This window comes from Triticum dicoccoides, chromosome 4A, assembly GCF_002162155.2.
Source record: "Triticum dicoccoides isolate Atlit2015 ecotype Zavitan chromosome 4A, WEW_v2.0, whole genome shotgun sequence".
Classification (NCBI taxonomy): domain Eukaryota; kingdom Viridiplantae; phylum Streptophyta; class Magnoliopsida; order Poales; family Poaceae; genus Triticum; species Triticum dicoccoides.
Window position 1 is genome coordinate 733,042,478 of NC_041386.1, and position 17,615 is coordinate 733,060,092.

At 46.8% G+C, this 17,615-nt stretch overlaps 1 protein-coding gene and 1 pseudogene across 1 annotated transcript; one reads left to right on the plus strand and one right to left on the minus strand.

Annotated features, from left to right (window-relative positions):
* Positions 1 to 1,788: 1,788 nt before the first annotated feature.
* Positions 1,789 to 2,544, minus strand: LOC119284305. The gene has a single exon (XM_037563485.1). The coding sequence runs from the start codon at positions 2,542 to 2,544 to the stop codon at positions 1,789 to 1,791; it is 756 nt and encodes a 251-aa protein (XP_037419382.1).
* Positions 2,545 to 10,949: 8,405 nt separating this feature from the next.
* On the plus strand, positions 10,950 to 11,088 carry LOC119290348 (annotated as a pseudogene).
* Positions 11,089 to 17,615: the final 6,527 nt, after the last annotated feature.

Sequence of the window (17,615 nt, forward strand, 5' to 3'; positions counted from 1 at the left end):
CAACCAAACATGTCCAACGCTTGGTAGACAGGACCTACTACTGTCCGGAGCTGAACTAAACTGCGAAGAGATAAGTCATTATGTTTCATGGCTTGAGGATCTTCATACTGTCAAAACAAATTTTCTTCCCGCACTTAGAAATGTTAGTACTCAAAACGTGCGACCAATAGTGATGGTATTGAACTACCGTCACATCTATTTAGGAATGATGGTAAGATATTTACTATTTGTCCTCAGTGCATATTTTGCACACATTTTGCTAAACTTTCATTGCTAAGTATATTAATTAAGTACTATACAACGTTCTTCAATAGGGACTCCCGATGACAGTTGTGCCTCAGGGGATCGAGACTAAAGGTCAGATGTGAATTGTTAGCTTACGGCCAAGATATCCTGCATTGCACATGAATGCATTCAGGATTTCTAGAAGCGATGAATGCTTAAAAGTGAAAGATTGGAGGAAAATTGTTAATGATCGCAGAAAAGTAATAGGGGGCAGCAATGAGAAGCGCAACCCACGATTAGGAGACAGGTTCATCGGCATGCTCCAGTATGATCAATCAGGAGAGCTATACATGTTCTATGCTATTTTACCAGAGAGAGAGAGTAGCTAGCAGGAGTAATTTAGCTAGTTCTTCATGCTGCTCTTAATTAATACTTGTCCTTTCATGTCCGTGTTCTTCGTTTTGAACTTAAGTGATTTGATTTTGTGGTGTTATATATGAACGCTTATAATATCATGACAATCATGTTGAACTCGATCGATGATATTTTTGCTTCTGGTACAAGTGAATGTTTCTTCTTTAAGCTAGTAGTGATGGTAGTGATTAGATAGCTAGTTAATTATTATATCATTTAATGAAAAAAACCGCAGATTAGTTTCAGCTGGATGGATCCTATCTAAGTGATCAAGTATATGCCATATCCGTATATATTATAGTTGATCAAGTATAATATGGATATGGCTACTCTAGCTAGCTAGTAGAGATATCCAATAATGCATCCAGTCGAAACTAATCCGCGATACTTTCACCTAATGATTTAACAACTTATTATAATGTAAAACAATCACTAAATTAAATTGAAAACACAAAATTAAAGAAAAAAAAACACCCAAACATTTAGTACCGCTTGGTGTTACCAACCGGTATTAATGCCCTCCACGCAAACGGGCCTGGCTCGTGCCACGTGGTGGCACTTTAGCGCCGGTTCGTGATGAATCGGTACTAAAGGGAGGGGACCTTTAGTCCCCACTTTTTAGTGCCGGTTGGCGAACCGGCACTAAAGCCCGTCACGAACCGGCACTAAAGGCCGGTTCTGTACTAGTGTAAATCCAAATTAACCAAAGCTTGACCAAGCCCCATCCCTGGAGACGTTATTGTGATAATGTCTCCGAAGGAGGGGCCGATCGGATTTTTTTTAGAAAAAGAGGATTACCCCCGGCCTCTGCATCTGGGCGATGCATGCAGCCATTTTATTAATTATTCACAGAGACCTTAGAAAGCATTACATCGGTAAGCCTGAAGCCACCATCTAGGCGACTCCTGTCGCTACTCCTATCCCCTTGATGCAGGGGTGCCGAATGTCCGAGCCTAATACCAAACAGACATCGCACCAAAACCTAACATCTAATGCCGGATGCCCCATCCCAGCCACATGCCGGGAATGGGTCACACACCTGTCCGGCTCACTCATCGAGGCTACCGCCGCCGTCATCCACCTAACCTTCTTCAGAGCAGGTACTGACGCAAAGACCTTGCCAGGTCAGCTGCCGACGCCACCATGGCGTCAAACAGCGCCACCACCCTGTGCGAGGCCATCATGCCATGTCCAGCGCCGAGACCCTGCTGCTCCATGCCGCCGAGACCCGCCATCGTCGACGCGAGAGAATGCACGCCACACCACCTCACGCCTGTTCCATCCGGCGCCGCTCCACAAATGATGCCCCCAAGAGGGAACACGACACCACAGCGCCGCCATCGCCCGATCCGGTGATCCTAGGATTTCTCCTGGAGCGCACGAGCAGGTTGACCATAGTTGCTTGATGATGCCTTCATCAAGGTAACGACGTGCCAGGAGGAGTGGCAGCGGCAGGAGGAAGCACGGGAGGAGCGGCGCCCGGCTGAGCGGGCAGGTGCGGCGCCCGTGCGCGGCCCAGTGATCGAGGCAGGCACGGTGGAAGACGTGCCGGCGCACGCGCGTGGCGCCATGGAAGTCGCCGAGGCACACCGCGCAGCTCTCCAGCAGCAGCATAGCTTCGACTCCGGCACCGGAGAGCGCGTCGAAGCGCATGGCCAGGGAATGCTTCTCCAGCTCCTCGAGGCAGCGGTCTTCAGAATCATCGTACTGCTCCTGGTGATGGCGGTGGTGGTCGGTGATGCCGGAGGCAGTGGAGTTGTCAAAGCTGAGGTCGTCGTCGACGCCGGCGCTGACGAGGCGGAGCGGCCAGGAGGAGAGGCGGCGGAGGCGGGCGAGCAGGAATATGAGGTTGAGCAGCAACCTGGGCACCTCGCACTCTGAGAACACCGGCGCCGGGAACCCCATTAGCTAGCTGATCTCGATCGTCGGAGAAGAAGAAGAGGATGAAGAATTCTTTGGCAATCTTGCAGGCCAATCGAGCAAAGTTAGAGAAAGCGGAGTGGTCTTGACATGGCACACAAAGTTACCTCCGGCTGGCCTTTATAAGGAGCTAAAGCTGGACAGAGGAAGGAGAAGAGCGTTGTGAGCTACAGGATGTTAGACTTAATCCTGACATGCACGTGGATGTGTGCACCTGTGCTTTGGTCAATCGCTGTTAGTTGCTGCTGGTTAGTTGGCTAGCTACAAAGGTTGGGCGTGAGCGGTTCTAGCTGCATGCATGGCTGAGTTAGTTAGCTAGTGGAGTCCTTTTAGGAGTGGATAAGTGCATGCAGTTAGTGGCCGTGGTGGCGGGTCGTGTGTGCGTGTGTGGAGTTGGTGCTCGGGTCACGTGTGTGGGCTGGCCTAGGTATAATTAAAACCCCCCATTGTGTACTCATGAAAAGGAGCCGGTATGAGCCGTGTGTAGCCATGTAGCCGCTGTAAGGAAGAAAAGGATTGAGGCATTCGTGCGCCCGTGGCGGGTTCGTGCGCCGGCCGGAAAATCTTGTGTCCGTGTTCTTCTTCTTCCACCTTCGTTCGAGTGAGAGGAGAGATAGCTAGAGGGCTGCGGTTCCAACACAGGATGGGGGTTGCATGATGGCGACGGAGACGTACTGCAGTGCAGTGGACAAACAGAGGCTAACTGTACCGCGAGCTTACTTAATTATGAAGGTTGTGAGTCGATGATCGAGATTAATGCCTGGTTAATGATTAGTTGGGTGGTGGGGTGAGTCTTGGCAAACTCACGGACCGAAAGGAGCCGCTACCGGCCCATCTCGGCCGTTACTCCTCCTTTGACCGAATGTTCCCATCTATATATACAAGCCATACTTGTCTCAAAAAAAAATATATACAAGCCATACACATTATAATAGGCTATATTACTATTTTCATAATGAACCGTAAGTGTGGTGTCATGCAAACTTTTATTTATTACTCCCTTCGTCCGGAAATACTTGTCGGAGGAATAGATGTATCTAGACGTATTTTAGTTCTAGATACATCCATTTTTATGCATTTCTTCGACAAGTATTTCCGGACGGAGGGAGTATGTTATAAAGTTAATTAGCTAAATTACTCAATTTGTCTCTCTCCTTATTAACTCAATGTCACATAGACAATTTTGCTGAGTTGGAGCTTATGTTACTCTTGAAGTTACTTCTGCTATGGTCAGTCTTAACGTAAAGTGGGGCACTTATCTCTTCATCGCCTAATAATGCTAATAGTTTTTTTTGAGGGATGGAATAATACTAGTAGTTATGTATGTGTAACGCACGATAGTTTTTTTTAAAAAAATCCTAATTTTATTAATCTATATTTTGCTTTTTTGGATTTACTTAATCAGTCTTGCAAGTGGTTATCATATCTCCAATGGTGGCGGGCGAGACATCGGGAGTGGCACGGTTCTTGGCTTGCAGGGTTGTGCTCTAGGGATCAGGTCGACTGGTTTGAAAACATTCCAAATTGCGATGTTTATATTTTTATTGCTAATTGCTTTGATTGCTTAATATGATTTGTAATTATTGTATTGCTAATTATGATGATTTTTTTCATTGCTATGATGTTTCTTCCATGAATGTTAATTATTAGGATGCTTTGGTTGTTAATTACAGTGATTTAATTGGTAAGGCGTCATTGGAGCAATGTAAGCCATTGGATCTAAGATAACAAAGGGCTGATATTTAATGTTTCTGTCAAAACTTGCTTGTTTAATAATAGTGAAAATATATAGAGGAGAGCACTCTTTTGTACAGATAATTGATCAATGAATAATAAACAAAGCTATATCCCTACTTCTATGAGTCAATTCTACTGGCTGTACCTGTGTGATCTACTATGCCTACTATGCTTCCGCTCTACAACCCCTGGACCGGACTCGCCGACAGAGGTTGCGGAACATGTTATCAGCGCGCTTCCCCATGTCATTGTGATTTCATTCTTTGCGATCCTGCAGTTTTTCGGATTACTTTTACCTACGGTGTGGATTTTTTTCCGTGAAATCATGGCGGATTTGATGTCGCCCGCCAATGCGAATCGTTTTCGTGAAATCGCGGCGATGGAATGAAGCATCGCCGGGCCGTGGGAGCATCTTGGGTGCATCATCGGTGATGCAATGGAGCATCATAGGTGTTGTGATGGAGTATTGTCGGGCCGCCAGAACATCGTCAGTCCTTCATACCATTACCGGTGCAACAATGGAGCATCGTCGGGTCATCGGAGTATCGACTGGCCGTCAGAGCATTGTCGACAATGCAATGGAGCATTGTTGTGGGCCATCGGAGCATCGTCGGTGATGCAATGGAGCATAGACGGGCTGTTGAAGCATTGTCGACGATGCAATGGAGCATCATAGGTGCTATGATGGAGTACCGGCGGGCCGTCGGTGCATTTCCGAAGCATTGCTGCCGTTGCAATGGCCCATCCCCAAGCCGCTGGAGCATCGCGTGTGCAGCAATGGAGCATCACCGTGGAACATCACTGGTGTTGTGATGGAGGCATGGAGCGTCTGTTAGAACTAATCTTGAGCAGTTTAGTTAGTCTAGTTAAACTTGTACTAGGATGTCAAACTACGGCTAGGATTAGCACCTGGCCGTGGTATACGTGACCTAGTCAAAGTAGGGTAAGGAGTAGTAGGTCATCTAGGTTAGTACGAGGTGTCCGTGTAATACGTTTAGGTCTAGGATGTGGTGTTCGTGTCCTGTTCCAGGAAGTCTAGGAAACTAGGATCGGCTGGTTGAACGTGTATATATATACACGGGCAGGCAATAGCTTTGTAACACCGTGGAAAACAGAAAATCAATAAAGAGAAGAGAGGCACGACACGTGCCTTTGGCAAAAGTTTTTGCGTGCGCGTGTTCATCGTGATTTGATGTGATCGATCCTGTAGGCAGAATTCCAACAATTGGTATCAGAGCTAGGTCGATTTGAAGCCACGCTTGCCCCGGGGTTGCGACCCGACTAGCGCCTCGGGGCAGGCGATATGGTCGCTGGGTGGTGCAGCGACGAGGAAGAGCGGGCGATATGGTCGCTGGGTGTGCAGCGACGAGGAGCGGTGGGCAATGTTGTCGCTGGGTGCTGCAGCGATGAGGAGGATCGGGAGATTGTCGTTCGGCGGAGCGACATGGAGGAAGACGGCGGGATGTCGTCGGCAAGGCGGTGGATGGAGATCGTTGACGGGGGCGGTGGTGCGGTGATGCGGTGCCGGAAAGTCGTCATGATCGTCATCCGGGAGTTAGAGTCAAGGAGTTGTGCGGGTTAGCACGGTCGGTCGGTCGGTCAGTTGGTCGTCAGTCGTCGTCATGTCCAAGTGCTCGTCTCTGTGAGGAGGCGTTGAAGATGAAGCCCAGGTCGTCTATATGTCTCGACGAGAGGATCAAGTTCAACTATGTGGAGACGGCAAACCAGTGAAGGTGAGTCTCTTCAATGAGGCCATGTCTCTACATGAGGCTGGAGTGCATGGTGTAGTGCACAGGGTGGTGTGATCCACAAGGAGCCGACATGTATCTCGCTAGGGTGGATGGTGTAGTCCATCGGGTGGTGTGTTCCACAGGTTACTAGTGAGGCTGGGTAGTCCAAGGCATATTTGAGGTGGTCTGTAAATTCGCCAAGTTGAAATTGAGGAGAGATTGTTGCGATCAATGAAGCCTATCAATTTAACTTGTCGTGGTGCGAGCAGATGAGTCGACAAGGGATGATCTACAACAAGCCAAGACCGGAGAAGCACAGAAGACAAAATGTCAAGATTAGGAAGAGATTGTTAGAACTAATTTTGAGTAGTTTAGTTAGTCTAGTTAAACTTGTACTAGGATGTCAAACTACGGCTAGGATTAGCACCTGGCCGTGGTATACGTGACCTAGTCAAAGTAGGGTAAGGAGTAGTAGGTCATCTAGGTTAGTACGAGGTGTCCGTGTAATACGTTTAGGTCTAGGATGTGGTGTTCGTGTCCTGTTCCAGGAAGTCTAGGAAACTAGGATCGGCTGGTTGAACGTGTATATATATACACGGGCAGGCAATAGCTTTGTAACACCGTGGAAAACAGAAAATCAATAAAGAAAAGAGAGGCACGACACGTGCCTTTGGCAAAAGTTTTTGCGTGCGCGTGTTCATCGTGATTTGATGTGATCGATCCTGTAGGCAGAATTCCAACAATTGGTATCAGAGCTAGGTCGATTTGAAGCCACGCTTGCCCCGGGGTTGCGACCCGACTAGCGCCTCGGGGCGGGCGATATGGTCGCTGGGTGGTGCAGCGACGAGGAAGAGCGGGCGATATGGTCGCTGGGTGTGCAGCGACGAGGAGCGGTGGGCAATGTTGTCGCTGGGTGCTGCAGCGATGAGGAGGATCGGGAGATTGTCGTTCGGCGGAGCGACATGGAGGAAGACGGCGGGATGTCGTCGGCAAGGCGGTGGATGGAGATCGTTGACGGGGGCGGTGGTGCGGTGATGCGGTGCCGGAAAGTCGTCATGATCGTCATCCGGGAGTTAGAGTCAAGGAGTTGTGCGGGTTAGCACGGTCGGTCGGTCGGTCAGTTGGTCGTCAGTCGTCGTCATGTCCAAGTGCTCGTCTCTGTGAGGAGGCGTTGAAGATGAAGCCCAGGTCGTCTATATGTCTCGACGAGAGGATCAAGTTCAACTATGTGGAGACGGCAAACCAGTGAAGGTGAGTCTCTTCAATGAGGCCATGTCTCTACATGAGGCTGGAGTGCATGGTGTAGTGCACAGGGTGGTGTGATCCACAAGGAGCCGGCATGTATCTCGCTAGGGTGGATGGTGTAGTCCATCGGGTAGTGTGTTCCACAGGTTACTAGCGAGGCTGGGTAGTCCAAGGCATATTTGAGGTGGTCTGTAAATTCGCCAAGTTGAAATTGAGGAGAGATTGTTGCGATCAATGAAGCCTATCAATTTAACTTGTCGTGGTGCGAGCAGATGAGTCGACAAGGGATGATCTACAACAAGCCAAGACCGGAGAAGCACAGAAGACAAAATGTCAAGATTAGGAAGAGATTGTTAGAACTAATCTTGAGTAGTTTAGTTAGTCTAGTTAAACTTGTACTAGGATGTCAAACTACGGCTAGGATTAGCACCTGGCCGTGGTATACGTGACCTAGTCAAAGTAGGGTAAGGAGTAGTAGGTCATCTAGGTTAGTACGAGGTGTCCGTGTAATACGTGTAGGTCTAGGATGTGGTGTTCGTGTCCTGTTCCAGGAAGTCTAGGAAACTAGGATCGGCTGGTTGAACGTGTATATATATACACGGGCAGGCAATAGCTTTGTAACACCGTGAAAAACAGAAAATCAATAAAAAGAAGAGAGGCATGACACGTGCTTTTGGCAAAAGTTTTTGCGTGCGCGTGTTCATCGTAATTTGATGTGATCGATCCTGTAGGCAGAATTCCAACAGCGTCGCCGGACATCGAAGTACGTCGGGCCTTTGATGCATGGCCGGAGCCGGAGTATCACCGGTGCTTCAAGAAAATACGCGGGCGGCAACGTGGGACGCTGCGTTCGTGGCTAGATGCAGCGTGTGTGGGCTGTGCAGACGTGATGCAAGTGATGGCCTGGAGGCAGCGCTGCGTGGAGACGTACATGGGCCAGGTTGGGATGGAAGTGATGGCGTGCTCGTGAGAAAATCAAGTGCCTCAAAACAGATTATACTAAATGATTTCCCGCACGGTTGTTGCCGGAACTCTTAGTCCTATGCACATGATAATACATAAATCAAATAACATTGTTTCCGGAGGAGGTATATGATCTTAAGATAATTTATTTTACAATGGACACAGTACTTGGAAGTACAATTAGAAAGATAACAAAATGTGAAATATGTGATCTGAGATTCTGAAATGGGAACACTATAAAAGGTTATGTACCAATTGCCATTTTGAGATATTTACCATCTATTATGTGCAACTCTTGTTGTAAATCAATCGTCATACCTACAGTGTTAAGATATTTGAACAAATAATGATAACAAAATACAAATGACCACTGTAATAGATTGCTTAACGAAAAAAGGTTTTCCCCGCTTTATATTATAAAGCACAACCACAACCACAACAACGAGCATCCGATACAAACACACGCCACACTGACCCAAGGCAACAACGAGCTTTTGTAATAGATTGCTTTACATGACAGTGAGTAATGGAGCTCCAATATGAGGATTATCAATTCTTTTTTTTTTTTTTGCCGAAGAGAGTACCAATTCCTTTTCACTCAAAGCACTGGGCCAGAAATAGCATGAGAACTTATATGGATAAGCACCGAGATCCAAATTATCCACATAGTTAGAAGGGATAGTCAAATGCAAGCAACAAATTAATAGTGATAGATGATATTCCTTTTAACATACTTTCGGTTTCAGTAACCATCAATGAGATAAGAACACATTGCTATTATGCAAATTGATCTTCAACTAATAATTGGGAAGTGTTGGGGCCTACACTATGTTAAGTATTAGTAGTATTTAGATTTTTACCACTTCCTGTGTGTGGCTTTGCGGAATGGTGACGCCATTAGTGCCTCATTTTATTCATTTTCTTTTCTTTTCAAATTTTTAGGCTCATGAAAGGACCAAATTGCGCAGTGGTTATCTGGTTGTATCTGAATGTATCAAGGCGCTCACCGCGCCAACCTAGTAGCCGTCCGGGCTGCTCCACCTACCTCTCGCCACTCGCTTTGCACCTTGTCCGGGAAGCAGGTGACATGGACGTTGCCAGTCTCCTGAGGCGCCATTGCGAATATTGTCGGCGGGTGCCGGACTGCTATCCTGTCTCCATCACACTGTCCCGCTCTCTGCACACAACAAATAGGAAGAAATTGTCAGAGAGATTGCTAATGCTGCCTGTTACCAAAGATGTGGCGTACTTGTTTTTGCTCTGGAGAGCAGAGTGCCGGCTTTGCACTTACGCATGTGAAGGGCCAGGTGACATCTGCAGATGTGCTCAAGAATTTCGCACATGGTGCAAGCATAAAAGGTCAAAGTTAGTGTTAAGCTACGTGAAACGGATGCCTATGCAAGTGAAAATAGTTGCAATATACAACGTTTTCTACAATTAATTGAGCAAGGTTAGTCATGATTCATGAAAGCAAGAATATTTCATACTGTACTGATTGGCTAGGAGAGTTATCTCTTCATACATCTGTCACCCATGGCTGTGAGGGCACCTGATGCAGAGCTCGTACTGGTCGAAGTTGGAATTGAGCCTGTGTGCCATGAATGGGCCTCAGCCTACCTAGTGTGTGCGTGGTTGTCTAGCCTGCGTGTCCTGAGTGTGTGTAATGGCCTGCGTGCTTGCTGTAGCGAGGGATATAAGCAGCCTCTAGTACTACTGTTTATTTTCCCACCCAACCATGACAGATAAGAACAGTACCCTAAACCTGCAATTGGATCGACATATGCATGTAGCTTTTTTTATATCATAGAGCTTTCTCATACATTAAGAGACATGGTTACCATCATACACATATGCATTTAGCTTCTCCCTGTTACATCCTGCAGTGAAAAAAGAAGAGGATGTGCTTTGTGTCAAACATGATAGATATACATGCGCATATACATTGTAACGTAACAGGAGAGATATTGAGCGTGGTAGTTTGCCAGGAGGTAGTTAGCCGAATCTTCTTATCTGTTGTAACTAGCTAGGTCTATCTTCTCCTTTGTTTCTTCCTCAAGATGTAACTTGGATTCTCTCCAACCGAATGTATGCGCTGTCAGGGTTATTGCGCCCCTGCTATATAACACGCAACACGTCCCCTCATACGAGGTAAGACGTTTCTGCCTATCACACATGGTAATCAAAGCCCTCTCTTTTCCAATCTAAACCCCTACACGATTCCAATTGTGCCTAGCCATGTCTTCCTCCTCCGGCGCCTTCCAACCTAGCCTCAATGGCCAGGTCACCGAGAAGCTGTCCCGCACGAACTACGTGCTCTGGCGCACGCAGATCATGCCGCAACTGTGTGGCGCCGGCGTCTTCGGCTTCTTCGACGGCACCTCGCCGGAACCAGCCAAGCTCCTCTCCACCAAGGACAAGGACGGCAAGGAGACGCTCACGCCCAACCCTCTCCACCCTATCTGGGTCAGGGAGGATCAGCAGGTGCTCGGCTACCTGTTGGCCAACCTCTCCAAAGAGGTGCTCATCACGGTGACCACAGTCACCACGGCGCAGGCGCTCTGGACAACGCTGGCGAGCATGTACTCGTCTCAGTCCCTAAGCCGCATCAACAACATCCGCACTTCCCTCATCAACGCGCAGAAGGGGAACCAATCCGTTGTATCCTACTTCGCCACTATGCGCGGACTGGCTGATGAGCTGGCAGTGGCTGGGAAGCCGATTCAAGATGATGAACTCATCTCCTACATCCTCCATGGCCTTGATCAGGACTACCAGCCCCTGGTCCCGGCTCTGGACGCCCGCGTCGCGCCTGCCTCCCTCGACGAACTCTTCTCCAAGCTCAGCAACTTTGATCAACGCATGGTGCAATTCCATGGAGGCTCCGCCGGCGGCTTCAAGTCCTCTGCCAACGCCGCATATCGTGGGCGTGGTGGCGGCTCTCGCTCGCGTGGCCCCTCTCGTGGCAAGGGGAGGTCAGGTGGTGGCAGACACAGCGGCGGCGACAGGCGATCTGGCAACAGGGGGCGTCGCGGAGGTGGTTCTGGCAGGTCTAGCCCGAACACTCCATGCTGTCAGATCTGTGGCAAGGTGGGCCACACAGCCAAAGACTGCTGGTACCGCTACGAAGAAGATGAAGATGACTCCCAAGATGAGGACAAGATCGTCGCGGCTGTAGATGGCTCCTATGGGGTTAACACCAATTGGTATGCCGACAGCGGCGCCACAAACCATATCACAAGTGAACTTGAAAAAGTCACAATGAAGGAAAAATACCGTGGAAAAGACTAGATCCACACAGCCAGTGGAGAAGGTATGAAAATACGTTAGATTGGTCATTCAATATTTAGTACCCCTAAACGTAGAATTCATCTTAAGAGAATTTTGCATGTCCCTAGTGCCAACAAAAATCTCCTTTCCGTTCATAGAATTGCCATTGATAATCATGTCTTTCTCGAATTTCATCCCTACTTCTTTTTGATCAAGGATCAGGCAACGAAGAAAATCCTCTATCGAGGTAGATGTGTTCGAGGGCTTTACCCGTTGATTCCGGAGCGTAGGAGGATCAATAAACAAGTCTATGGTGTTGTCAACACGGTGGCACGATCGATTAGGACATGCTTCTTTTTCTTTAGTTGAGAGATTGCTTGGGAAGAATAAGCTCCCGTTTGTTGGTGAGCGTCATGATGAAACAATTTGTGATTCCTGTCAAAGAGGTAAAAGTCATCAGTTACCTTATCCTATATCTACTAGTGTCTCCACAAAACCATTGGAATTAATTTTTTCCGATGTTTGGGGCCCGGCCCCCAGTTCTATTGGTAGATACACATACTATGTTAGCTTTATTGATGACTACAGTAAATTCTCTTGGATCTATCTTTCTCAAGAAACGATCCGAGGTTTTTCAAGTTTTCAAAAACTTTCAAGCTCTCGTTGAACGCAAGTTTGACAACAAAATCATTGTTGTACAATCTGATTGGGGAGGGGAATACGAGAAACTCAATTCCTTCTTCCAAACTCTTGGTATTTCACATCATGTGTCATGCCCTCACGCTCACCAACAAAACGGCTCGGACGAACGTAAGCACCGCCACATTGTTGAGGTTGGGCTTGCTCTTCTAGCAGGAGCTTCTATGCCTCTCAAATTTTGGGATGAAGCCTTCCTCACGGCTGTTCACATAATCATTATGCTCCCTAGTCGTGTCATAAATAATGAAACTCCTGTTGAGAGGCTCCTCCACACCAAACCATATTATAAATCTCTTCGTGTTTTTGGATGTGCATGCTGGCCAAATCTCCGTCCTAATAATAGCTGAAAACTCATGTTTCGCTCCACACAATGTGTGTTCCTTGGCTATAGTGCCCAACACAAAGGTGTAAAATGCCTTGAAGTCTCCACTGGACGTGTCTATATCTCTAAAGATGTCGTTTTTTATGAAACAAAATTTCCTTTTGCTGATCTTCGTCCAAATGTCGGCACACTTCTCCGAAAAGAAATTCTTCTTTTGCCACCTCACCTTACTGGTTTTGATCAAGGGGAAAAAAATATTAATGATCCATTGTTGACTAACCTTACTAATGTTGAACATGAAGCGTGTGGTGATGAAAAAGGAGGAAACAACAAAGAAAAGGCAATTGAAAACGGCCTCAACGGTGAAAAAATCGGGCCTTATTTCATGTGTTCCGAACCAGGAGACAGATTCTCCTTGGGATCTGTTCCACACCAAGAAATCAGATCCTCTCCGAGGTCAGCAGCTGCAGGCGCAGGGATCAGATCTCCCTCGGAATCCAGTGTCGCAGGCGTAGGCACAGCTGCGGGCGCACGCGCCGGCTCCGACCCTGCGGACAACACGTGGCGTCCAACCTCTGGCCCGAGCGGTGCACGTTTCCGCGGCCAGCCAGTGTGCTACAAGCGGCGGGCTCCAATATGCTCCACCGGTGTAGGGTCCAGCACGGGCGCGGGATCCGGCGCAGATTTCTCTGCGCACACCACCCAGCCTACTGGCGCGGAACCCCATCCCGATCTGCAATCATCGGCGCATGATGAGCCGGTTTGCTGGCTGGGATCCTCTGCGGCTATCACAAGGGCTGAGCCTCGGACGCTGACCACAGAAGATCAGACTGGCCCACCATGCGCTGCCTCCGATGTTGATTTGGCCTCGGGATCTGCTGCTGCCGGATCTCCTGTGCAGCATGCTGGATCCTCTACGGCTACAGAATTGCCTCCTTCGTCTCCAAGACGTACCCGACTACAATAAGGTGTGACAAAACCTGTTAATTACAAGCACATGACTAAGTATGGCATGATTTGTTCCACAGGAGAACCAGGTGAACCAAATACAGTGGAAGAAGCACTTGGTGATGAAAAATGGAGAAAAGCTATGAATGAAGAGTACATGGCTCTAAAGAAAAATAAAACGTGGCACTTGGTTCCTCCACATCATGGTAAGAATTTAATTGATTGCAAGTGGGTATTCAGAATTAAAATAAAATCTGATGGAACCATTGACTGTTATAAGGCTAGGCTCATTGCAAAGGGTTTCAAACAACGGTATGGTATAGACTACGAGGATACCTTTAGTCCAGTTGTGAAAGTTGCTACCATCCGTCTTGTTTTATCTATAGCTGTCTCTAGAGGCTGGAGTCTTAGTCAGTTAGACGTAGAGAACACATTTCTTCATGGAGTTCTGGAAGAGGAAGTGTTCATGAAACAACCACCTGGGTTTAAAAGCAAAAGTGTTCCCTCCTATGTGTGCAAACTTGACAAGGCACTATATGGGTTGAAGCAAGCTCCAAGGGCATGGTATTCTCGCCTCTGTCACAAAATGAAGACAGTTGGGTTTGTTCCATCAAAATCTGACACCTCACTTTTTATTTACAACAAGTCCAACACTTGCATATTTGTTCTCATCTATGTTGATGATATTATTGTAACAAGCTCATCTAATGAAGCCATTGCAGGACTGTTAAAAGATTTAGGTGCAGATTTTTCCTTGAAAGATCTTGGAGACATGCATTATCTTCTTGGAATTGAGGTGAAGAGACACAAAGAAGGACTTCATCTTTCTCAAGAAAAGTAGGCAACTGATCTGGTGAAAAAGGCTGGTCTGCAAGGTTGTAAACCCTCACCTACTCCTTTATCCAGCTCAGAAAAATTATCTCTTACGAAAGGAACACTCTTGAATCAAGAGGATAGTACAAAATACAGAAGTTTAGTAGGAGCATTGCAATATCTTACTCTTACTAGGCCTGATATCTCTTTTGCTGTTAACAAAGTATGTCAGTTTCTTCATGCACCCACTACTGTTCATCTGACAGCTGCCAAACGTATAGTTAGGTACATCAAAAACACTTTGAGCATTGGGTTAAACTTCAACAAATCATCCTCCAGTCTTGTTAGTGCCTTTTCTGATTCTGACTGGGCAGGCTGCCTGGATGATAGACGATCAACTGGTGGGTGTGCAATATTTTTTGGACCTAATCTGATTTCATGGTGTGCACGAAAACAAGCTACTATCTCTAGATCAAGTACAGAAGCAGAGTATAAAGCATTAGCAAATGCTACAACAGAAATAATATGGGTTCGCTCCATGTTAAAGGAGCTTGGTGTCAAGAGTACACAAGCCCCATGTTTATGCGCATATCCATTGTAACGTGACATGAGAGATATTGAGCGTGGTAGTTTGCCACGAGGTAGTTAGCCGAATCTTCTTATCTGTTGTAACTAGCTAGGTCTATCTTCTCCTTTGCTTCTTCCTCAAGATGTAACTTGGATTCTCTCCAACCGAATGTATGCGCTGTCAGGGTTATTGTGCCCCTGCTATATAACACGCAACACGTCCCCTCATACGAGGTAAGACATTTCTGCCTATCGCACACTTTGGATAAAAGTGTCATATGAAGTTCAGTTCAGCAGCAGAGCCATGTTTGAGTGTTAAAATCAAGGTAAATTTCAGAGAAATATGAAGGCCTGAAACATCCAAAGTAATTAACCTAGTAAGGACGACCATGCCAAACCAGTTTGTTATCTCAAATACATAATTGATTGAAGCAATCAGGGGCATCTCGATTAACAAATCATCCAAGAAAATCGTAGAGGAGAAGAACCTTTTTCTCCACTTGAATATATTGTGCGTGCTCACTAAATTTGAGTTACCCACACATGAGGAGGGAGGAGTCACTGGTGGAAAAAGGGCCTTTGGTCGCGGTTCGCAACTGCCATTAGTCGCGGTTGCGCAACCGCGACCGAACGGGCGCGACTAAAGGCCCCACCCTTTAGTCGCGGTTGCTTAAGAACCGCGACTAAAGGCCCGTCCACGTGGGCGCCAGGTGGCCGTCGGGGCGGAGGACCTTTAGTCGCGGTTCTTCTGGCCAACCGCGACTAAAGGCCACCGCAGGTTTAGGGTTTTAGCCCCCCCCTTAAACCTGTTTTCTGTTTAATATGTATTGTTTTATTTCTTTTGTGCTTTATTTTAATTTTGAAGGAGTTTCACATATTCTACGGTACTACATACATGCATATGAATGTACAATTTCAAACAAATTTGAAATTAGAACCAAAAAGAATTCAAGAGGAATATACAATATATATTCAATATCATCGGATGACCATATACAATTTTGAACAAGTTTCCATACATAATTTAATGCATATAAAGTTCTACGTCCTCGTAATGGTGTTCTCCTTTAGGATGGAGGACTTCCCTCCTGAACCATCCAGCTAGTTCCTCTTGAAGTGGTCGGAAGCGAGCTTCTGGACTAAGCATCATCCGGAGGTTATTCCTCTGAGCATTGGTATCACTCGGAACCCGCTCAGAGGTGTATCTCCGGATCATCTCACAGACATAGTATGCACATAGATTGGTCCCCGCTGGCTGAATATCCTCACCATTCTTAGCTTTTGCCCTTTTGAATTCTAGCTCTTTTTTGAATTCACCGACCTTTGTATCTATGAACCGTCTCCAAACCCTACGAGGCAAAGAAAATTAAATGAACAAGAGAGTTATTAGTTACTTGATATTAGGAAATGAACGAAATAGGCCGATCGATATAGAGCGCAAATGAATGAAAATAATTACTTCTGCAGCATTCTTCTCATGTCGACCCAAAGCTTTGGATCCTTATTCAGAGAGTCGTGGACGAGACATTCTGAGGTGTCAACTTTAATTACTAGCAGAATCCAGTGGAACCTGCGGACACGATACATGCACAGTACGTCATGCATAACTCATCGATTAGCCGGCCACATACCATGCATGGAGTAAACAAAAGAGAATGTGCTCAAGACAGAAACACTCACCCAAAATGGTAAGGAAATAGAATATCACTTTTGAGTTCCTGCTTTGTAAGAAACTGCCACAGGTCTGCCTCCATGTCAGCGGGGTGATGCTCCAACACATATCCATTAACGATGTGTGGGTCAATGAACCCAACATTATGGATGTTCCTTACTCTGCATTCCTTAATCTTCATTCTGCATGTATAATAGCGGACACAACAATATAGTTAGGACATATATATATAGTGCAGGCAATATGAACGAGATGAGGTAGAAATAAATCACTTACAGAACGTAGCAACTGATGATAGATTTGTCGAGCTCGCGCAGATTGAAAAGCTGGAACAATTCACTCAGATGAATTTGTACATAGTAATGTTTGAAGTGATGCTCATATCTAACTTCCGCATAAATATATTCTTTGGCGTTTTTATTTTTTATGTAACCCTTGTACCATTTCAGCAGACCTTTCATTTGTGGAGGTAGATCCTGTTCCTGCGCAGGCTCGACGAGAGGCCCATTCTTCACATATGTAATTACTACCTCCTTCACTGGCGCCTCATCAAGGCCTAACAGTTCACGAAGAGTAATACCTAAGTTGGCCGCTTGTTCTCTGGCACTCGTTACAGTCAATCCATGTGCTGCCGCAGCTGCTATGATATCGGGGTCATCCGGACCGGCGGCTTTCACTATAAGCGGGGCAATCGATTGTTTACTTTGTTCCCCGAGCTGGGCAACTCGTTTCCCGCTTTTTTTACTTTCTAATTCCGTTTTCTCGGCCTCCTCCAAGGCTTTGTTCTCCTGGTTCTCCGCCCGCTCTTTCTTCTCCTTCAACATGAGTGCCTGCCTACGAAGTTCACGTGCATAGTCGTCAGGCAGATTCTTCGCGACTTGGGACGGTGTGCTCAAAAATGACTTAGCCCACTTCTTTTGCTCATCAGAAAATACTGGCTTGGGCTCGGGCTCTCTTTTCTTCTTGCAGTCCGCCTTCCATTTCTCATGATCAGCAGCCACGGCCGCGGCAGTTTCCTCGGCACTACGTTCCCAAGGCCTTGTGGGGAGAGGCTTCAATGATGGCTCCGGTACCTTTGTGATCTTAGGTACAT

Excerpts from the sequence above, each read along its gene's own strand:
- LOC119284305 (XM_037563485.1), bottom strand. The coding sequence starts at position 2,544 with ATGGGGTTCCCGGCGCCGGTGTTCTCAGAGTGCGAGGTGCCCAGGTTG.